We start from the raw sequence: 23,815 nt of genomic DNA on the forward strand, positions 1-23,815 counted from the left end.
TAGAAAGCTATAAAACACTGATGAAAGAAATCAAAGAGGACACAAACAGATGGAGAAATATACCGTGTTCATGGATTGGAAGAATCAATATTGTCAAAATGGCTATACTACCCAAAGCAATCTATAGATTCAATGCAATCCCTATCAAGCTGCCAACAGTATTTTTCACAGAACTAGAACAAATAACTTCACAATTTATATGGAAATACAAAAATCCTCAAATAGCCAAAGCAATCTTGAGAAAGAAGAATGGAACTGGAGGAATCCACCTGCCTGACTTCAGGCTCTACTACAAAGCCACAGTCATCAAGACAGTATGTACTGGCACAAAGACAGAAATATAGATCAATGGAACAGAATAGAAAGCCCAGAAACAAATCCATGAACCTATGGATTCCTATCTTCAACAAAGGAGGCAAGAATATACAATGGAAAAAAGACAACCTCTTTAACAAGTGGTGCTGGGAAAACTGGTCAACCACTTGTAAAAGAATGAAACTAGAACACTTTCTAACACCATACACAAAAATAAACTCAAAATGGATTAAAGATCTAAATGTAAGACCAGAAACTATAAAACTCCTAGAGCAGAACATAGGCAAAATACTCTCTGACATAAATCACAGCAGGATCCTCTATGACCCACCTCCCAGAATATTGGAAATAAAAGCAAAAATAAACAAATGGGACCTAATGAAACTTAAAAGCTTTTGCACAACAAAGGAAACTATAAGCAAGGTGAAAAGACAGCCCTCAGATTGGGAGAAAATAATAGCAAACGAAGCAACAGACAAAGGATTAATCTCAAAAATATACAAGCAACTCCTGCAGCTCAATTCCAGAAAAATAAATGACCCAATCAAAAAATGGGCCAAAGAACTAAACAGACATTTCTCCAAAGAAGACATACAGATGGCTAATTAACACATGAAAAGATGCTCAACATCACTCATTATCAGAGAAATGCAAATCAAAACCACAATGAGGTACCATTACACGCCAGTCAGGATGGCTGCTATCCAAAAGTCTACAAGCAATAAATGCTGGAGAGGGTGTGGAGAAAAGGGAACCCTCTTATACTGTTGGTGGGAATGCAAACTTGTACAGCCGCTATGGAGAACAGTGTGGAGATTTCTTAAAAAACTGGAAATAGAACTGCCATATGACCCAGCAATCCCCCTTCTGGGCATACACACCGAGGAAACCAGATCTGAAAGAGACATGTGCACCCCAGTGTTCATCGCAGCACTGTTTATAATAGCCAGGACATGGAAGCAACCTAGATGCCCATCAGCAGACGAATGGATAAGGAAGCGGTGGTACATATACACCATGGAATATTACTCAGCCATTAAAAAGAATTCATTTGAACCAGTTCTAATGAGATGGATGAAACTGGAGCCCATTATACAGAGTGAAGTAAGCCAGAAAGATAAAGACCAATACAGTATACTAACGCAGTATATGGAATTTAGAAAGATGGTAACGATAACCCTATATGCAAAACAGAAAAAGAGACACAGATGTACAGAACAGACTTTTGGACTCTGTGGGAGAAGGTGAGGGTGGGATGTTTCGCGAGAACAACATCAAAATATGTATATTATCTAGGGTGAAACAGATCACCAGCCCAGGCTGGATGCATGAGACAAGTGCTTGGGCCTGGTGCACTGGGAACACCTAGAGGAATCGGGTGGAGAGGGAGGTGGGAAGGGGGATCGGGATGGGGAATACATGTAAGTCCATGGCTGATTCATGTCAATGTGTGACAAGAACCACTACAATATTGTAAAGTAATTAGCCTCCAACTAATGAAAATAAATGGAAAAAATAAAAATTAAAAAATAAATAAATAAAGTCAAATAGAAATTCCTGGACAGATAATATTGCAGCTGTTCTTAAAAATCTATTTTTATCAGTTACACATCCAAACTGACTGTGATTTTTTGTGAGAAAAGTAAAAGTTACAGAAAATCTTAATTAGCAAAAATAACATAAGCTTTTTTTCTCTATGGTCAGCTTGTAGTTTTAAAGTTCTGACAGTGAATTCAAGTATTAATATTTAAAATTATTATTGTTTCAGGATTGTGGAACTGAAGGAAACAGTTTCTGACATCAATCTCAGTTTTAATAAGCTTTCCTTTATATCCTTGGAATTATGTACACTTCAAAAATTGACTTTTTTAGATCTCAGGTATTTATTGATACTGTTGCTTCCCTTTTTAAATAATACTTTGTGTTTTACCTGATTTTTGCCCTTTCCCTCATGTTTTCCTAAGAAACAAAATTGGTCTTTATTAATAACATTTTAGGAGAGATCTAAAAGTAAGCATTTAGGAAATCTTTTAATCAGATGTCATTTGAAGTTATGTGATAAGACAATTATTTAAAATATTAGGACATACACCCTCATTAGCTTCATACTTAAAATATCACATGGAAAATATTTGCTTCATATTGCTTTTTTTTTTTTTTTTTTAATGTAAAACTGTTTAAACGCTATGCTGGCACAATAGCTAGCTTGACTTATCATAAAAAGAACCTATTTGGTTTCAAAATATATTAACTACTCAAGGCAAGATAAAGAAAAAGAACACTGTGATTGACAGCAAAAATAAAGGAAACTATTTAAGGCTCTACAGAGATAATAGGAAGTTTAATTTAAATATGTCCTAAGTTTAAGTGACAGGATCAGAAGTGTCACAGGTTTTTGAGGGTGATAGTAGGTATTTCAGGGTCAGATAGTCATTCATTTTCTTAGGCTTTAAAACTTGATTTGTGAAGTATATTTCTATTACCTGGGCTTCTTACTGCTCATGTATGTTGTTACTAGGTGTGGTTTTAGTTTATTAAAATATAACTGCTCTTTCTCCACTCACACAATGGTTAAATTACAGTAAGCTAATTATATGTTTGAAGATGAGTCTTCACACAGAAGCAAAAATTTTTTCCTTCTGCAGTTAAAACAAGTATATAAGCATGTATGCTCTTGCTAAATGTGGAATTATTTCTATTTTCCACAGACAGTTACACTGGCAAAACAGTTTAAAATCACATTTTAGTTCAGTATTAAATGGAACAGTGAGGATGAATTCCTGCTCCAGTGCTGCTGACTTTATATCTTTGCATCCCATCCTTGTGTGTGTGTTTGTGTGTCTATCTGTGTGTGTGCCTCTGTCTATAACTGTATCTGGAAGTTTCTAATTAAGTGACTAAAATATGCTTTTATGTTTGATATCAGTATGTATACGACTATAGGAGAAGATATAGACCTTCAGTTGGTATTCAGCACGAATTAATAAAGACAGTAATGGAGAAAAATACAGAGAAAAGAAAAAAGGACATATGTTGAGTTGTAGAAAGTATGGCATATTAATATATTAGGCTTCACTTCTGAATGCAAAGATATAGGTTAGAGAAAATTACTCAGTGTGATAGATAACCACCTAGTTGGAGATAATTTTCTCACAAATGTTTTCTATTAGTAGTTTTGGGGCTTCTCTCTGGTAGCTCAGTGGTAGAGAATTCACCTGTGGATTCCACTGATGCAGGAGATGTGCATTCAGTCTCTGGGTTGGGAATGTTCCCTGGAGAAAAAAATGGTAACCCACTCCAGTATTCTTACTTGGAAAATACCATGGACAGAGAAGCCTGGTGAGCTACAGTCCATGGGGTCACAAAAAGAGTCGGACATGACTTAGCAATCAAACAGCAACGATAGTGGTAGTTGTATGGCCTCTAGAATACTTCTACCTTCTTGTTAACCTTCTAAATTTTTTCCCAGATCATTTCAGTGGTAAATGAGATTCCCTTTACTTCTGTGTTTTATTGTAAGATCTTGAAAAGTTACACATTGTGCAAGTTAAAATTCTAAACTAAAAGTAGAAATGGTCTTCCTTAATACTTACATAGTAGAAAACTAAGTTTCTAAATATACAGAATCACTTTACATTTCTGTTCCATCTTTTTCGTGTAATTTTTCAATTATTCTTCAATTATTCTATATATGAAATATTTGTATTAATCAAATACTTAGATAACTTGTGATGTCAAATAATAAAGTATTTACAGGCATGACCTAAAGGGATCTGACTGTGGAAAGTATTGCTGATTGCAATTTGAAGTAGATAAGGGATTAGTTTACAGTGTTTACTCTGTTAAATCTATTATTAAAGAGTTGTTTGCATTGCCAGTTGGTTGCACTTTGGTATTAGGATTAGGCCCATTGATCAAATACTTAAAAGCTGCTGACTGATTCAGAATTCTCAGGACACAGTCTTAATGAAATCAAGAATTGACAAACTGAGCTATGTAAATTTTTGTCGGATCAATACTTTGATTATAAAGTTGGACAAATTTTCAAATTTTGTAAATCATCTTTTTCTCTCTAATTTAGGAATAATTTTTTAAATTCTTTGCCTGAAGAAATGGAATCATTGACAAGGCTACAAACAATCAACCTTTCCTTTAATAGGTAAGAAACATCTTACTCACAATTATTCTGTAGAAAATTTGTAGATCTTACTGGAGAATACTAGCGATTACTAGAGAATAAAGAGACAAACAAAAAGGCTATATGTTTTTTCTTCATTTAAATATCCAGGTTTATTGTCATTTAGTTCCACTTAGAGTTAAGAATGATGTTGCCTTTTTAGAATTTTCACAACTGATGTCCACATTTTTTTGTTCTTTTTAACTATTTTAAGAAACCTGTAGCCTAGTAGGAAGACAAATATGCGAATAAATAGTTCTTATTGCTATAGAGGAAGCACAGTGCATACATAGGTATTTCCAGAGATTACTTGACGGTAGAGGAGGTAGCTTTGAAACTGAGGCTTGGAACACACAGGGACATGGCATCCTATGTAGAGCAAGTAGCATGTGTTAATGCCCAAGGATGTGAGAAAATGATGTGTTTGGGACCCTTCAAGAAGTTTAATATGGCTCAGACCAAAAAATGAGGTAGCAGAAGAGTAGAAGTAACAAATGAAATTGGGTGTGTAAGCAGTAGCCAGCGCTTTCAGTAGCTTTTCATGCTAGTGAAATTTAGATTGTATTTTGTAAACACTAAGATTTTGTAATAATTAGTGAAAGTGTAAGTTGCTCAGTCACGTCTGACTCTTTGCGACCCCATGAATTAGATAGTCCGTGGAATTCTCCAGGCCAGAATACTGGAGTGGGTAGCCTTTCCCTTCTCCAGGGGATCTTCCCAACCCAGGGCTTGAACCCAGGTCCCCCACATTGCAGGAGGATTCTTTACCAGCTGAGCCACAAGGGAAGCCCAGTGTAATAATCAAGAATAACTAATTTTTATTGGGAGTTTATTTATTAGTATTTATTGTCCGCTGACACTGAACTAAGTACTTTACATGTATTACCTCATTTAATCTTCACAAAAGCCCGGCACGGTCGGTTCTATTACTATGTCCATTTAGAAATCGAGGAGTGTGGAGCTGGGATTTGAACCCAGGTAGTTTGACTCCAGAAGTTGGGCTCTTAACAACTATGTCATACTGTTTCCTATGATGAAAGTTGATTCTGGTAACAATTTAATATAAATAGTAGTGGCTAACATTTATTATATTAGAGATACTGTCCCGTGGCCTTCGTATACATTCATTTAATCCTTGTAACAAGTATATAATTGTAGTAATATTATTCATCCTCATTTACAGATAAGAAATCTAAGGCACAGTGATGTTAAAATACTGCCTATTAATTTTTTTTCTGTCTACTCAATTATTTGTGTTTTCTCGAGTATAGGTTATACCTTTGCTGTCATCATTTAAAATATAAGTGCTTCTGAGATTCTTCTAATTTTTATTTATGAATTGAACTATCAGTTCTCTATTGATATGAACTATCAGTTCTCTATTGAGTTGTCTATTGAGCTATCAGGGCCTTCCCTGGTAGCTCAGATGTTAAGAATCTGCCTGCAATGCAGGAGACCCGGGTTCAGTCCCTGGGTTGGGAAGATCCCCTGGAGAAGGAAATGGCAACCCATTCCAGTCTTCTTGCTTGGAGAATCCCATGAACAGTGGAGGCTGGAGGGCTACAGTCCACAGGGTCACAGAGTCCAACTCAACTGAAGTGACTAAGCATGCACTCACACATTGAGCTATCAATTGCATTGTTAATTAATGTCTTTGGGGAGTTGGCAAAACCTAACCTTAACTTCTATGTTAACTGGTTAGCTGCATCATTTTTAATTACCTTGTTCGTGGTTTGTGGGAGAAGTTGGAGGGACTACTCAAGATAATTTGGTCCATCTGTACTTCTGGTTATTGACCCTTCCGTCCCTCTGTAACTTCAGAGCTTCCTTAATGAGTTTACCCTTCATTGTAGTTCAGCTGTTTTTAACATCACGGCAGCAAAAGAAGGGCAGTTGGGGAAGTAAAAAGGGCACCACTATACAGCTCTCCTTTACCACATCCTTCTCTTTTCCAGTTGAGGCAGCAGTTTGCCTCACGTTAAAACCAAGCTAGTTTCTTTCCCCCCCACCCAGAAATCCTGAAGGATTTTATGTTACTGAGAACTGCTCTGAGAGCCATCAACTTTCCCATCTCTGTTGTGGCATCTTCAGGGTTACTTTGGGTAAGAAGCCAGCAACCTAGAGTTGTTTTATAATGTTTTCAAAAACCAAAATGAATGTATTTTTGATTGTTGAAAAAATGACTGAATCAGTCATTTTTGAAGCCTAAGTCAAAGCAAAGTATAAATCTCTTTTACTTTAAATATTGGCAGAAATTCTGTTTCAAAGAAATAAAGGTAAACTAAGGAAGAATACCTACATGGAGACATTTTATAAAGAGCATTTCAGGAAGATTTCCTTGTCTCCTGAATGAGAAAAGAAAAACATGGGGGAATTTACTCCAGACTTTTGTTTGATTTTTTTCTATAGTAAATGGAAACTGCTACAAGTCTGTCCATTTAACATATATTTCAAGGTTTCCAAAGCTTATCCATTTTTAAGAATTTTCTGAAAAATTTAAGTGTAGAACTTACACCAAATTAAAAAAACCCAACACCCCCCCCCCCCCCCTTGCATTAAGAAAGCTTTATGTCATGAGATCAAACCTCCATCATCTTAGGGGATAATTTTGCCTCTGATTCCTGTTTGTTCTGTTCATATTCTAATAGGTTCAAAATACTACCTGAAGTTCTGTATCGAATTCCCACACTTGAAACAATTTTGATTAGTAATAATCAGGTTGGATCTTTAGACCCTCAGAAAATGAAGACAATGGAAAATCTGATCACATTGGACCTTCAAAATAATGACCTCCTACAGATTCCACCAGAGCTCGGTAACTGTGTGAACTTAAGGTAAACGTACTGTTCTACTGAGTTTTTTCATTTATTTAGTTTGTGGAAGTGTTTTTGTTTCTTTTTGTTTGTTTGTTTTTTGAGGTACTCTTGCAGGCAAGTTGAAATAAAAAATGTAATGTCCTGAAATAACAGGTAACAAAACTCTGAATCCCAATTCTGTTTTCCAAATTTTACCAAATGTATTTTTAGTTTTGTTTGTATAGCATGATATATGTGTAAATATAGTACACATATACCATACATGTTGGTTGTTTTTAGTGATACTTTTCTCATCCCTCTGTATGTGTATAACCTGAAACTACTGCATAGAAACATCAGGGAAATATCAACTCCTTAGCTGTGCATATAGGGGTTTTTAAAATCTGATTATAGACTACTACCACTTGCTTCAAGCCCTGCATGGTCTTTCTTACTCTGTGTTTGCTATTACCTCAGCCTCAAGTGCCTTTACCCTGCTTGTCAGTAATCGACCTAATTATCACATTTGAAAACCTTTCCAAAACTCCAGGCAGAGTTAGTCCCTCCTTAGATTTCCCATTCTGCTTTGTTAAGACTCATTTATACCATTTCTTTGTCCTCCTGTACAAGAGTTATCCCAGTGCCGAGAAAGTGGTAAGCACCTAATGAGTACTTGCTAAGTGAATATAAAGGGAATTTGAGACATGAAAAGCAAGCCTAGTAGTTAAACAGAATGTGTCAGAAAAATTTAATTATTGAAAACTGCATATAATGGTTTAACATATTTTACTGTACTAGGGAAGCACTGATATCTTTGGTACCTTATTTACTGAATTATAGAAGGCAAGTGAGTTGATTCTTGTTATGTTCCATAAGTGTATTCTATAAAGTCTCTGTGAAAACCAACTTAGCGAATACTGAACCATTACTCCCTAGGGGAAGCACAGAGTTAGACTCTTTCAAGCTTCTGGTCACATTTTCATCAACCAATCAACACATAATCTTGTGTTATGTGTGTTTCTGTACTAAGATGCCTTATTTAATATAGTTGATTCATTTCATATTGAACTATGGCCAAACAGTGCTATGATTTATGCCTGAATGAAGCTTATCTAACGTGTGTATTTTCTCTGTAAGATACATGACATCCTTCATGTGCTTAGAAAAACTAGAAATACATCAGGATTATGCTGGCAGGCTGTATTAAACAACAAAATCACCAAGAAAAAGTACAATAGTACACAAAAAAGTCACACTAAATAGACTATGGAAGGAACACTTGTTTACGGTATGAGAGCTGAAACAAGACAGAGCATCACCTTTTTTGATCTCAGTGTCAAGTGACTCAGATTTTTTGCTGCTCTGTGCATGTCCAAAATGATCTTCAAAGTGCCCCATGAATTGATTTGGAGGTGACTAATAAATTTTAGTGAGCAGGCAAATTAGCAAATTTGGAGTCTATGAGTAATGAAGATTGACTATAATTAACTTTTTTTCTATAAATTAAGAAAACCAGTCTTTAAAAGAATTCCCATGACACACAGATATATTTGAAGATATAATTTAGATCTACTGTATAATATGCTGTGAATCCTTTGACTTTTGTTTATATAAACACTTAAGTTATTGAAAATTAAGAAAAAAGTCTCTTACAATTCATTTCATTAAATTAAGTAAATCAACCAGCCCTTAGATCTTAAACTGTCATTTCAGAACATTTAAATAGATTTCATTAGTGCGTCTGGTCAAAGGAGGAAGTACGAAGGCAGACGTGTTAACGTTCCTGGTGTGGATAGGATATATTGACTATGTTATAGTCTTTGATATGAGTATTTGTCAGTCTGCTCATTCTAACACATGTGTAAATATAATTCAACCATTTAGCATATGGTCATTATAAGATTAGGAGGTGATGGGTAAAATAATAATTCATATCACAACTCTTCTATTTAATAACTGTAATCTTGGACAAGTCTATATCTTCTTGAACTTGTGTTTCCTGTTTATAAAATCAAAATATTAATGGTGCCTACATCATAGAATTGTCAAGATCATTAAGCGAGTCAGTGAATGTAAGTTACTTAGAACCATACCTTTCACGTAATGAGTATTCAATTAATGTTATTTCAGTTATTATTATAGTTGCAATTCTAACTGTTTAAGTGCTTAGACTGAAAAGGGACAATTAAAAAAAATACATATATTTTACTTATGAAATAGTAAATGAAATTAGAAGAAATGCCTCCTTGATGGAAAATGTTAAAATTCTGATTTCTCTCTTTTGTTTAGGACATTGCTACTAGATGGTAATCCATTCCGAGTTCCTCGAGCAGCCATATTAATGAAAGGAACAGCTGCTATTTTGGAATATTTGAGAGACCGAATTCCTACTTAAATTGCAGTCATCACATAATCTTGGTCATGTTAATTCTTAGACTTCTTAAATTGCTAACTAACATTTTTCTAAGGTATTATCTTCATTTATGATGGTGTAACCACGTATTGTGTTCATACATTTGTTCTAAATATTTTGCATAAGATTTATGGAAGAAAAAATTCAGTCATTCCCATATAGCAAACAATTTCTTCAAAAGTGAATTTTTATTTTAGTTATTTTTATAATGACAAAGCATTTTTGTAGAGATGGATTTTTTTCCCATTTCTACTTGTGTTACGTATATTATGACTAACTGACTTGAATATGACCATCCAATTTCTATCTTTTCTTTAAACTTTTTTTAAAATTCCTATCTTTTAATTGACTATACAATTGAATTTTATTTAGTATTGTTCTTTGGCATTTAAAAAAAATAAGTCTTTTCATTATCCATGATAAGACTTTTGTGATATGGTTGGTATCAGTATAAGTTTCAAATTAATATTTATTGTCTTGTTTTGTTTTAATATAGTTGAAATGTTTTTTCCTAGTCTTTTTACATGTTTCATGAAATCATTTTACTGGCATTTCTAATGTCACAGAAATGGTAGACAAGATATAGTTATTGGTGGAGAAAATAGTAAAAGTGTTGTTTTAATTGCTCTCACAATTTTGAATTTAAAACTTGGACTTTTTTTTTCTAAGATGCTTTAGTACTAAGTTTCCATACAACAACCTAGTATTTCTAGATTCAACACATTTAAAGAAATTATATCTGCATATTTTTCCCTCAGAGTGTGAGCATTTAAACAATACCTTTTGTTCTTTAAAAAAAATACTGAAATTTTATTAATTTTATAGATAACAGCAACAGAAAATAAGAGCATATACCGCATAGAAATCTTGAAATGTATTTTATTTAAATACTAAGCAGGTATTTGTATATATAATTACTCTGTTGATGTGTTCTGATCCTTCCTTTTGCATTTTTTTTTAAATTTCCAAGGTCTTAATTTTTAAATTTGCTAGTAATGTTATTAAGACTAAATTTGTAGTCAGGCGGTAATTTTCTAAAAAGTAATTTGTTATAGGTGAGCTGGATTTAATAAAAATTAAATATAAACATTTGTATTTACACCAAAAATATCAGAAGTAGGCCAGTCAGTCATTATAAAATGTATTATGTGATTCTATTAAGTAACCAATTGATAGACGGTGTTAACTAGTTTATATAAATAGATGGGTGACAGGTAGGTAAGTAGGTAATGGATGGATAGATAGCTTTTGGGTGATTGAGACACACTCATATTATGAAAAAAATCATTGCTAATAAAGATAAATACTACATGTTCATTAAAAAGTTACATTTTTCAAATATTGATTACAATGTTTATGTTTTTGGTTTAAAAGAAACATTCCCTTTTCATATAACAACTCTGTTGCTGTCTAAGAAATCAGCTTCCATATTAAACAAAAGACACTTTACAATAAGGTGACATTTTATTATTTATACAATAAAGAGACTTTTATGTTATTCAAAACACTTTTTTAAATACTGAAAAAGTTGAGTACATCAAAGCCGAAAAATGGCTTTGCTATACACTGCACAGCATTAGTGTAGTCCCTGTATGTTGTGTCTGTACAGAAGCATCTTCAAATGCATTCTAATCACGTTGTACACCTTCACTGCTTAGTGTCAATACATAGAATAAAATTGGAGAGTACAGCTTGCATTTGCGAATTAACTGACAAAGTAACTTCATTGATTCAGTAAATTTAAAATATAGATCCATAGGAGTTCTTTGCACATAAAATGAAGCAGCTTTCAAGGTTGTCATGGTCTCATACAGCAAAAAAACCCATTAACTACATTCACAATCTATGTTAATAAAGTAGTAAATATGTCTTCATTCAGTTTTTATTTACATCAATATGTAGTTCAACTAAAAAGTACTGTTGTGATACAGTAGTTTTTTTTAACACATACAAAAATGACAATTTTATATATAATTTAAGCTCAAAATCACAATTATCTCAAAATATTAATTACAACACAGCCATTTCAATTAAACATGTCATGATTTAACTTTTTATAAAATGGTAAAATTTTTTATTAAAGTAAGCGATTTGTTTCGAATTGGCTAGAGTTCACCATGTAGAAAACCTTAAATGGTAAGAGGTGTTTCCAGCCCCTCCCACCCAAATTTGTATACAGCCACCTAAGCTAGCAAAGAGACAGAAAAGGCCCCAATTTATAAAGATTAAGCCTCTTTTGCTATACTGCTGTGGCTTATTGTTTCTTCCATAAAAGCTTTACAAGGGGAGTGTCAATAAACTATGCAGTGAAATGCATGCATTAATATACAATATGTCTATGTAAAATGTTAGCATTTAGTACACATTAAAATATTCACAAAGACTGCAAAAGAAGTCATAAATAAAGAAGCACTTCTAAGATCTACCAGTTGCAAATTGTAAACTTGAAAAGTATTTAATAATATAATGGAATTTCTTTGAACACAGATCCCAATTCAAGTTCTTTCTCTGGCTAAAGGAGCTTTAGTTACTTGGCCTTAAGATGTCACTGTTGTGCTGCACATATGGTGGAGAAATCAGATGTCAAAAAAGAGTGTGAGTCTAAAGACTGTCTTCATTTTACTAAACTGTGGCCCAGTGTTGCATCTCTGCTTAGGATTTAGTTTTTAAACTTACAGAAGAGTGAAATATTTCACTAACTGAATTATATGACCTCAAATGAAAAGTGGAAAATGTGTGTGTGTGTGCATGTGTTTAGCATATGGAAAAATATTAAATAAATAGGTGGAACTAGAGCTTCATTATACAATAATAAAAGGATTATGCCCCAAAATAACTGAGGTCAAAAGAAATCAACTATAAAATATTTTAGGAATGAAACGAATTTTCATGGATACGTAAAAATCCTAAAAACATAGTATCTACTATCCTTTTAATCTTAACAAGCCAATTAAAATTTTATTGTCTTTGTTTAGAATTGCTGTTGTTAATTTAAGATTTCTTCCCTGAACAGAAAGAGACTATAGTTCATATTATACTTTATTTTTATACAGCTGGGTGGGGGCGTGCCCTTAGGTGGTTATAAAGTGGGAAAAATAAAACTACAGTATCTGTAAATCTTACTTTTGCAAGGTTATTTTTGGTGGTCTTTAAAATTTATAAACAGAATTTAGTAGCTTTTTACCTCATTTTCAACTAGGAAAAAATTCCCCTTTCATACGAAGACAGTGTCATTGTCCTTAAGCTTCCTTTAGTCCCTTCTATACACTGAATACAGAGAGAAACTTGATTGGCTTTTGAGATTAAAAATATCTGGTTTATGTATCAATTATTTTTCATATCAATACTAAGGCTTGCATTTTTGAGGAGGAAAATGTAGTTGAGGATGATAACAAGAAATGCCTAAACATCATAAAGCAGTATTAAACATTTATTGCATTCCATTGACACTAGGTGTCATCAAAGCTAAAACCAAATTTTCTAGAGTAAAACATAAAACATTTCTTTCTGCCCTGAACAGATGCCTTTCCACATTCAAGACCAATAAGAGTTCTCTGTGTGGAAAGACTGCAAGTATTGAAAATAAAACTTATTACAGCAGTGCATTCTGAAAATAAATCACCATAGCTAGTATGTGAACTGCTTTATATTCTGTCTGCCTGAGAGTTTCATCTTGGTTTTCCTGTGGACTATTCAAAAATTACGTAAGATTTCCTGACTAAATAAGGAAAGGGAAAGAGGGACAGAAAGACACAAAGAAATATAAGGAGATTTTTTTTTTTTCCCTCCATTCATCAAATACTCTTCCTAATCTAGCTAATATAATGGTCAGTTGACCTGCATACCTGGGCATTATTTAACTCGTTACTTTACCTGTGCAAAACGAGTGTGCAAAGAAAAACACCTATGTCTGTCTATACAGAGACATAAAACCTGAGTTTCAATAAAAAGTTTCTAATATAAGAAAACTTCTTAATGTAGGAAAATAACTTTTAAAGGGCAAAAAATACCTTTGTACAATATAATCTGCTAACTTTAAAACTTCAGTGTGCATAAGCATCACATATTTTATAGGAGTCAACAAAAAACAACCATTTACAATTTTCTTAACTATAGCTTAGATACCCATATTTTAATTTCTAATGTCTATATTTTCATTCCCCTGAATTCATTAACTTTTCTAAAAGAAAAAAGTTAAAAGCACATTCAGATATGAGGACTGTGATGAACATTCCTGCTTTTTTCTAAATATTGAGGACCTAGGAGATTTGGGGTTGCTAGGCATATAACAATGCCAAGCCACAAAGGAATTCTAAAATGCAAAAGAAATATAATCTATTTTTAAAAGAAACTATTTGGAAAAATATTTTGTGGATAGAGTTGGGCCAAAGTCTGCAAGAAGCCATTCTTACCTGCAGGCTCCCTTTCTGCCAATGATTCACTCTTAAAAACTCCTTTCTCTACACTCCATTTCCTTAGCTTTCATTTTATTTCATTTCTTTAGTTTTCCATTCTTGAACCCTGATTTGTGCCAACTGAAGCTCCCTGGTTCACATTCAGCCACCAGGGGCAATGTCCTCTTCATTTATCTACATCTATTAATCTGTCTTCAGGAGCTCAGTTTTCTGGGATGACTTGCTGGCCCCCTCTCACATACCACTTAACTACATATTGGGGGATACTCTGTTTAAATGACCGCACTTGTCATGAGATACTGATTTAAGGCTATTTCAAGACCTACATAATCCCTGGGCTGTAAACATCTCAGAAGCACACTGAGAAAATTTTATAGAAAAATGAGTGCAGGTTGCTTCTCTACTTTGCCCCCAGATGACATTGTCATTAATTATGCATTTGTGTCAGTTTAAGTCACTGACATTTAGAAGAGAAAGCCAACTGAACCAAAAGATTTCAACCCTTGCATCTGTAGTTGGACATAAGGGCCCTTTGAATCCTTGTGTTGACAGGTGAAGGGACACTGCACAGCTTCCTTGAGTGCTGACCTTCTCGGGGGTCAGCAGGCCTGGCTTGGGGAATAGGGTGGGAAATGCGTACGGCAGGGTGAGGGATTAGAGGCATTAGCTTAGGGAACTGCTCTCTTGCTTCCTGTTTATATGACACTTGCCTGAGGATCACTAGAAAGATTTTGAATTGTGCAGAAAGCTAGAATCAGAGTCACACTTTCTCTGCCAACAGACTTGTTACCATGGGAACCAATGCAGAAAATGAAAACAAAAAAAAAAAAGCTGGGAATTAAATAGGGAGAAAAACTGATAATTGGTTTTTACATGGCAATTTGAGCACTTGAGATGTAAAGAAACAGAATATTCCTTATGTGGCCAAACCATTGAAAGCAGACAAAATGACTTGTTGGTATCTGGTCCTGGAGACTTATCTGGGGATACAGGAAGAAAGCAGTAAGTGTGCTGTAGTTTGGATAAGGAGGGCCTTGTAAAACCTCTGGTGATGTTGATGGACCTGGTGAACAGCCCAAATGTTAACTTTATGAGCAAAGGGACCCATCAAAAGGCACATGCATGCTTAGCTTAATAAATGAAAGCAGCTTGCTGTAACAATTTTCACCTTTCCAAAGCTCCACACACTGCCTGCCAGGAGTGCTGCACACCTCATATGTTATTGCTTGAAACATCTTTTCAAATACTAAAAAATTAGCAACAGCAAAAGCAGCTTTCAAATCGGTGGTTCCCCCTGCCCCTCCACGAGACAGCTTTTGTAAGTAGAATTTAAATTTGTTTTATGTAGGAAACAATTGTTTTATCCGATACAAGTCTTCTGTGTGCCCTCTTTTGTCATTCTGGAGTTGATAATAAACTGATCAAACCAGAGTAGGATATCAGGACAATCTATAATAAGGACTTGGGAGCTTCAACCTATCCTGAGAAAACAGACCTACATATTACACTTTGAGAGGCTCTAGAGAAGATAGCTGTCTTATTCTCCAGTTGGGCTACTTTCTGAAACCCTATGATTAAATACCTGATTCTGTGACTTCAGCCTTTGGCCCGTATTTAAGTGTAACTGCTCTAAGGAGAAGAGGGAAGGTCACACTAGAGAGGAATTGATTTCACCTTTCATTGGAGAGCTAGTTTTCAAGTAGTAGTGAAACCCTTCACCTGACTTACCCTCCCAACATACGCAAAAGCTAGAAACAACATCACCCCGGAAGTAGGAGACAAGCCACTATTGTACCGCAGTCTTTGGCGGGGGGTACATCTAACCTCAAATGGTCTGAATAAAATATGCTCTTTGTGCAGTGCTAAAGTCCCCTGGACACAGATTTCACTCGCGATGCTTTCTTTCTCACTAATGTCTTGCTCTTCTAGTTGTTAGAATTTCTTATTGAAACCTTTGACAGTCTCAACAAGAAGTTCTTGAAATGCCAGAAGCCCATTAAATTTCTGCTTTTCCAGGAGGGCCTATAGGGTTCTGAAGTCTAGTTAAACACCTTATTTTCTGCTACTTAACAGAGTTTGGAGGTGATCTTGATAATAAATTTTGAGTGCAGTGCCCTTGCTTATGCTAAAATAACTTTTTACATCAATATTTCAGTGAGTTTCAGGATTTGAGACTTCCATGCTTGGGTTTTGCAGGTAGGAAGCATTCGAATAGACTGATGCAGGACAAATCTTTAAAGCTACGTGAAGCACTAAGGACAGTTCAGCAGATCTGTTTCTGAAATAGGCAAATTATAGGATCTTCACAAGCAGTTATGCCTTTGAATTGACATATGCTATATAAGAGACTGCTTCTTTTAAATTCTGTTGTCATCTCTAAAATCAGTCAGCAGATGCCTGAAGGAAGACTAAATAGTCTGCCTTAAACTAAACAATGATTAGGTTTTTCTGCGTCTTTTTATACTGACTGGCCATACCTTGGACAACCTGAGCTCCTTCAGGCTGAGAAGCCACCTGATACTATTTAATAGTTCTACATTGTCTGTTCATTCTTCAGATAAGAATCTGAAACACTTAATATCTCACGATGTACTGAGAATTTAAATTTGATTCTTTCATTTTTTTTAAAAATCAGTTTGATTTCCCTTCTCAGTTTCCTGAGGTTAAGTGACTCCCTGCTATATAATGTACCTTAAAGAGTTATGTAAAAGTTTTTACATAGTTTTCTCTAGTTTATCATACAGTTCAGCATACAGTTTACAAATAGCCAATCTTGGCCAGTATTAGTACATTTTTTGTTTTCAGCTACCACAAGCATTTGGAAATCAAGAAAAATTGAGTGGAATGATGGTGTCTGCATGGATGGCATATGATGAATAGAGATCTAATATGCATTGATGACTAGTTAACAGTATTGTATTGAATACTGGAAATTTGCTAAAAAGAGTTTCAGGTGCTTTCCCCACACACAAAATGGCAACTATGGTGACCAAAGCAATGAGACATTAATTAGATTGACTGTAGTAATTATTTCTCCATGTATTTGTACATCAAATCATGTTGTACACCTTAAATATACATAATTTTTATGAAAAAACCCAAAATGTCACACGCCATTGCTGTTCTTTCTGGATTATGGTGAGATGTTGGCTAAATAGTTCAATTTAATAAAGTAAAAAAAAAAAAAATATGACCTCGCATATGGACCACTGACCATATGTAGTTACTGGGCTTTTTTCAATACCTTTTAACCTTGATCTTCAGTAATATGCCCAAAGTAATACCTGAAGGTCAGAATACCTCTGATTAAGAATTTAATAAGCACAATCTTATTTTCAAATTCAAGCATGCCTCACAGTCCATTGCATAGTTTTAATAATTCCCATTGTCTGAGTTGCTGCACAGAGAGACTGCATCATTGTTCACAAATAAAACCCACCAGCCACTTGAGCCACAACAGCAGCTAATTTTCCAGACCATGGTTGAACTCATACTTTTGACCCACCCACCTTTATTATACCATTGCTGTCCCACCTCTGAGCTAATCCTAACCTGAAACTGAAAATCCTTGATTTTTCATCTTAAATAGCAAACAAAAACCCTGAAATTTTGTTGCATAAAAACCATATCTGTTATTTCTCTGGCCAGTGTAATCTCTGAGGAGATTTTCCCCTCAGAATAACTTGTAGAAATTTATATGATTTCCACTTCTTGGTGCTTAGGAGATGATGCCAGGGCATTTGCAACGGTCGACACTGGGGGACCTTTAGAGAAGGGTGTGAGGACTGGCCACATGGGCATTTCAGCTGTCCATCTAAATGGTACATGTGAGATTTGGTCTGTATCTCCATAGTTCCAGGCACAAAGTCTACTTTCTAGAAAATTTTATCATAGGTATACTGCTCAAGTGTTTTTTTTTTTCTTCCCTGAATTCTCATGGGCCCTGTTCTGTTCTTAAACACAAAGTATCTCCAACCAGTCCATCCTAAAGGAAATCAATCCTGAATATTCATTGGAAGGACTGATGCTGAAGCTGAAACTCCAATAGTTTGGCCACCTGATGTGAAGAACTGACTCATTTGAAAAGACCCTGATACTGGGAAAGATTGAAGGCAGGAGGAGAAGGGGACGACAGAGGATGAGATAGTTGGATGGTATCACTGACTCAATGGACATGAGTTTGCATAAACTTTGGGAGTTGGCGATGGGCAGAGAGGCCTGGTGTGCTGCAGTCCATGGGGTTGCTAAGAGTCGGACACAACTGAGTGACTGAACTGAACTGATCTTCCTAATATGAAGGTGTTTATTAATAGAAAGAGTGTGATCTTTCCTTTCTGTATATGTGCATAAGTATTTAGAACATGTGAGTCCACCAGAAGTATGTACATTTTTAAAGGTGTTTAAAGCACAAATTATTTTAAAGCAAAGATTTCAAGAGACCCTAAAGTTTAACTGTTTGATTCTCCCCTTTCCTGAGACTGAGCTCTTCAAGTGGAACAGTAGGCATTTGTTATCAGGCTTTGGTTCAGTGGTAAAGAATCCTCCTGCCAATGCGGGAGACGTGGGTTTGATCCCTAGGTAAGGAAGATCCCCTGGATAAGGAAATGGCTCCCATTCCAGAATTCGTGTCTTGGAAATCTCATGGACAGAGGAGCCTGGTGGGCTATCGTCCGTGGGATCGCAAAGGGTTGGACAGGACTTAGAGACTGAGCTCGCACTGCACACATCCTGCAGTGAGTTAGATTCTCCCTGTCACCCGAGACTTTGTCCTTTTTTAAAAAGAACATATATGAGGGACAGGAACCTTGCCTTCCTAAGGGAGCTGAAAAATATTCTCTGTCCACATTAAAAAAAAAAAAAAAAAACCACAATAAAGCTGAAAGGACGTGTTTGCCATTTTATTATTCTGGGAGAGAAAGTGATACTGCACTGTTCTCTGTTATCACCTTATATTTTGTACCTATATAGTAGTATTTATTAGGCAGGTTATATGTCTGTCTTTCCATTAGACTGAGCTTTTGAGAGGAAGGACCATGGCTTATTTATATTTTTATTTCCCACTGTTCTCAAAATCTTTTGCTCATTAACATATGTTTATTAAATGCACAGCAAAAGAGATAAGTTGTTTTAATCACTGATAATTTTTCTTAAAGGATAAATACATAGGTTGGTACAGGACAAATCTTAGGATGACTCAGAAGAAGACTTGGGAGATAATTACTTAATCACCCTCTCTAAGCTATAAAACTATTCAAACGTACGTACATATAGGCCTGGATGAATATTCTAAATATGAGTATATATTATTGTGGATATGGGAAGTTTAAAAAGAAAAGAACCAGAAGACATACTCCCTTACCTTTCAGTAGTTTATGATGATCTAGGTCATTTGGAGAAATATGTGAAAACCTAAAAAAATAAAATAGTACCTGATACTGTGTGTGTCTGTGTGCCTCTGTGTGTGTGAGAAACGCAGACAGAGAGATTGCAAAAGAGATAGAGTCTTGAGTTTGAGTTTCTCTGAGGAATGGTCACAAACAGATTGGTAACATTTGCTAGCAACATTCATGGTTTCATGAAGAACACAGCCTGCTAGGGAATCTGTCTTGATCACAATAACACTGTGTGATTATATCAAATGGAAAACACCTATTGCTAAATTGAACAACATCTTTAGTATGGCAAAAAATTATGTCCAAAGACTGGCTATCAGAGATAAATAGAAGGACAGCAAGTAAAGACAAATGTTGCAAGTCAAGAACACTGTGTATAATGATAACATAGAGGAAAAATCAAATTTGGAAAATGAATCTTGCCCATAACCTAACAACTCTATTTTATGGGTGATTTCTGGCTTCATGAACATCAACAGTAGTAAATGGAGTGTCAAATATGTCCATCATTCACTTATTGTTCAGTGAGGTGACATAGCTGGACCGTCGGCATCCTATATGTGGCGGGAGGCATGCAAGGAGTATTTCAGAGGGTTGTAGCCATTTTAAGCAACCATTTTTCACAACTTTCTTCTCTTCCCTCAACTGCTTCGAGCTCCACACCCAACCCAACCTTGGTGATTTTCCCATTTGTTTTAACTAAAATCAGAGCTTCCCAACCTCTTTATATCATGGCACAGATAGAAAATGGTCATGCTTGTTCTGCATAATGGGGTATAGGTACATAAAATAGATAAAGTCTCTCCAGGCCCCAAGTGAAAGCAACAAGGTACAAGTCTGTGTACTCTGAGGGGATCAGTATCTCAGTACTTGAGGGAACTAAACTGACTGCTGGATAGAAAGCTCTCACTGAGAGTTTCTTCCCAGGAATACAAAGTTAATACTCTGTGTGAGCAATCGCTCAATCGTGTCCGACTCTGAGACCCATGGACTGTAGCTCGCAAGGCTCCTCAGTCCATGGGATTGTTCAGGCAAGAATATTGGAGTAGGTTGCCATTTCCTCCTCCAGGGAATCTTCCTGACCCAGGGACTGAACCCAAGTCTTCTGCGTCTCCTGCATTGGAGGCAGATTCTTTACCGCTGAGCCACCAGGGAAGTCCTAAAACACTCTATACGTGAAAATACTTTAGGTGCTATTTGATGTAAAAAATCTAGAAATTAAAAAGTACCACAAGCATTAATAAACAACCCCCCCCCCCCACTGAGTACAGAAATAGCTTTCAAGTACTTTTCTCTCATTCTCAGTACAAATTTCTCCTAATTTTTGTTTTAATATTTAGTTCAGATTTCACAGCCAAAACTATCATGAAAAGCTCTTGGAAATCTAAGAAGAGAGGGAAAAAGATGCTGAAATAGAAAATAAGGCAAATAAAACAAGGCAAAAGCTGTATTAAAATTTTTTGAATGAAACCATGGTGAACATCTGTATTTGCTTTAAAGTGTGTGGCCATGTTGTGTACAATTTAAATTTGTTTAGGAGATATTTTTCTCTTCTGAAAAGAGAGAAAGCACACTTGGTAAGCAAACCCAAGACGGTACACTAAAATCAACACGCTTCAGGTCATAAAGAAGTTATTGAGTTGGCCAGAAAATTCGTTTGAGTTTTTCCATAACACCTTATGGAAAAGAAGGTTGACTGAATTTGCTCAGAACAAACTGTATTAGTAGTGGGTTGATCATGTGGCCAGAAGGAAACTGTTTCCTTTGGAGGAAAACACCAGAGGATTAAATAGTTTTACATAGACTTTGGGAAAGAACACTGTGTGTTCTTTCTACCTTTGCTTGGGTTTAGAAGAAACAAAGATTAAATAGTTGGCAGAGAAATACCACAAACAGTAATAAATAGGCCTTTGGTGGAATTAGCACAGAGGAGGACCAAACAAGGACGATGGCTAAGCCATCGCTAAGCCATGAGCGGGAGGGTATAATTAGCTTAGAAGAAGTAAACAGAAACATTCAGTTTTTAAAACAATGATCTAGCCAGTAGAGGCCCTGACATTCCAAAGGTCTAAGAACCAAAATAGCTTGAGGACGCAGGTCACCAAGGCTGCTAGGGGCCTTGTGCCTTCAACACCCAGACATTCTGGGTGAAAGAAGGGAGGGTGGGGGAGATTTTAAACCATCCCCTTGAATCTATCAGTTTATGAGATGTATTTTGAAATACACTCTGTATTTAGTTTATAACATAATGTCTGATGATGTGCTCAGTCGGATTTGACTTTTTGTGACCTCATGGACTACAGCCCGCCAGTCTCCTCTGTCCATGGGATTTTCCGGGCAAGAATACTGGAGTGGGTTGCCATTTCCTCCCACAGGGGATCTTCCCTACCCAGGAATCGAACTCGTGTCTCCTGAGTCTCTTGCACTGCAGGCAGATTCTATACCACTGAGCCACTAGGAAAGCCCAAATCTGATGATAATATTATGCTAATTTCTGTACACATAGATAAAATGAAAAATTAAGAGTTTATGCTGGATACCTTGTTACTACCAGGTGTCACCTGGAAATAAAGCTGTACACGTATATACACATATTCAGATTTGGACTAGTTTTAGATTTACAGAATCAAGATTATGCGTATCCAATTCCTTGTGACCCCATGGACTGCAGCACGCCAGGCCTGCATAGTTAATTTCTGATGTTTAAGTTTTGGAGAGGTCATCTAAAAATACATATTGTAAATAATTTGTGGTAAATACCTTCCCACATATTTGGAATGAACATATCAGAAGGAAACCTGTTAAAATATCTCTACAAAATATTTGGAGAACCAACGGAGGTTAAAGGACAATTAAACTGGCAGATGTCATAATTAAACTGAACTGGCATATCAGAATTTTAAATTACACACTCACTTGAGGTTGAGAGAGAGACTCTTTCTTTCTGTGATTGGGTCCTGGGTGGTTGGTAAAACCTGAGAGGTGTAGTCAAAAATATAGAAACTGATTAAAATAAGCTTAAAACTTTTAATTTTTTGCTTGTATTGTTTAAATTTAGCGCATTATTTCAAACTAATTCAAAAGAGTATTAAAAGGGGTGTTAACAGTTTTATCAATAGTTTATTAACACTTACTTATTGTTATATCAGCAGGACCGGTATAAAAACGGACTGTCCAGAGTGTGGTCATCCAAGCTACAGACTTGCTGATTGAGATACATAAAATTGTACTATAGATATAAGGGCTCCATCTGGTGGCAACGCTTCAGAACTGCAGACGTATTCCTACAAAGTGCGGCTCTGTTCAACCACGTATGAAGATGCTGTATCTTAGACGTGAATCCTAGTTTGTTGCTCTCCGTGATGTAAACGGAGGGTCTCAGTGGGATGAAACATATGATTTGTTTCCTTATCGGGGTGGGTTACTGAGGGAAGCGGTAGCCTCCTCTTTGGAGGAATGTAATTCCTTGAAGGTCAATAGATGAACCATCCTCTCAAGGTCCTCTTCTGTCTGTGACAGAACAATATTTTTCCTCATTTCTTCGCTGAACTTTCACCTAGGGCTATATTGATATTGGCCTTTATTTCAGAAGAGGGCTCTGGTAGTTTTTTTTTTTTTTTTAATGAGCTAACTTTTAGTGATTTTTTTCCCCTTCCTTTACTGAGAAGTTAACATGACTGAAAAAATTATCCACATTACAAAAATAATTTGTTATAAATAATGATGAAATGAAACATATTTATAATATATGCCTTATTTGTCATCACTTTCTGTCAGGAGAAAGGGAGGGAGAAGAAGGGAATTTCAGGGATGTCTGAAGGGGGCGTGGTCACCAGGAGATGAGGATGTGTTTGAATCCAGGTCTGATCTCTGCCATCCAATTCCTTCAGTTCCTCTGTCAGCCCTTCATCTCCATTCGTTCACCTTTCTCTTTTTTACTCCCCTAATAACATTAATTTCTCCCTTTCATCCAGCCTTTTATTACTCTTCCTCACTTTTCTAAAAACTCTTACTTAAAATACAGTACTCATGCTCTTCTGAAATACTCTTACCCACTTGCTAGTCTAAAATAATATTGCTCTCTCGATTAATACTACCCTTTTCATTTTCACTTCATTTTTGTTCAAACAGAAACTGGCATTCTTTTCCTCATGTAAATACACAGACAGTGGGCTATAAGACCAAGTTGGACAGTTTGAGGCACCCTACTATCAAAGAAAATGATTTGAAATTTCCTTCAGGATATACTAATGGCTTCTAGATACAAAATTTCATTAAAAGAAGCCCTACACAGTCTGTTAGCAAGT

At 35.6% G+C, this 23,815-nt stretch overlaps 1 protein-coding gene across 3 annotated transcripts in view; it reads left to right on the forward strand.

Moving 5' to 3' along the window:
- The window catches only part of LRRC40 (leucine rich repeat containing 40), a 50,006-nt gene extending 26,913 nt beyond the window's left edge, over positions 1 to 23,093 (forward strand). Inside the window, exons 12-17 of one of the 3 annotated variants that reach the window (XR_009689189.1) lie at positions 2,084 to 2,194; positions 4,397 to 4,474; positions 7,141 to 7,326; positions 9,577 to 9,755; positions 12,188 to 12,295; positions 22,661 to 23,093. Coding sequence is in view for 1 of the 3 variants with exons in the window: in XM_061121638.1 (XP_060977621.1) it covers positions 2,084 to 2,194; positions 4,397 to 4,474; positions 7,141 to 7,326; positions 9,577 to 9,682 (481 nt within the window). In the remaining 2 variants the exon portion in view is untranslated. Of the gene's footprint in view, positions 1 to 2,083; positions 2,195 to 4,396; positions 4,475 to 7,140; positions 7,327 to 9,576; positions 11,046 to 12,187; positions 12,823 to 22,660 lie in introns of those variants that run through there. The other 2 variants (XR_009689188.1, XM_061121638.1) reach the window with 2 other exon arrangements.
- The last annotated feature ends 722 nt before the right edge of the window (positions 23,094 to 23,815 follow it).

The sequence above is a fragment of the Dama dama genome, chromosome 20, assembly GCF_033118175.1.
Source record: "Dama dama isolate Ldn47 chromosome 20, ASM3311817v1, whole genome shotgun sequence".
Classification (NCBI taxonomy): domain Eukaryota; kingdom Metazoa; phylum Chordata; class Mammalia; order Artiodactyla; family Cervidae; genus Dama; species Dama dama.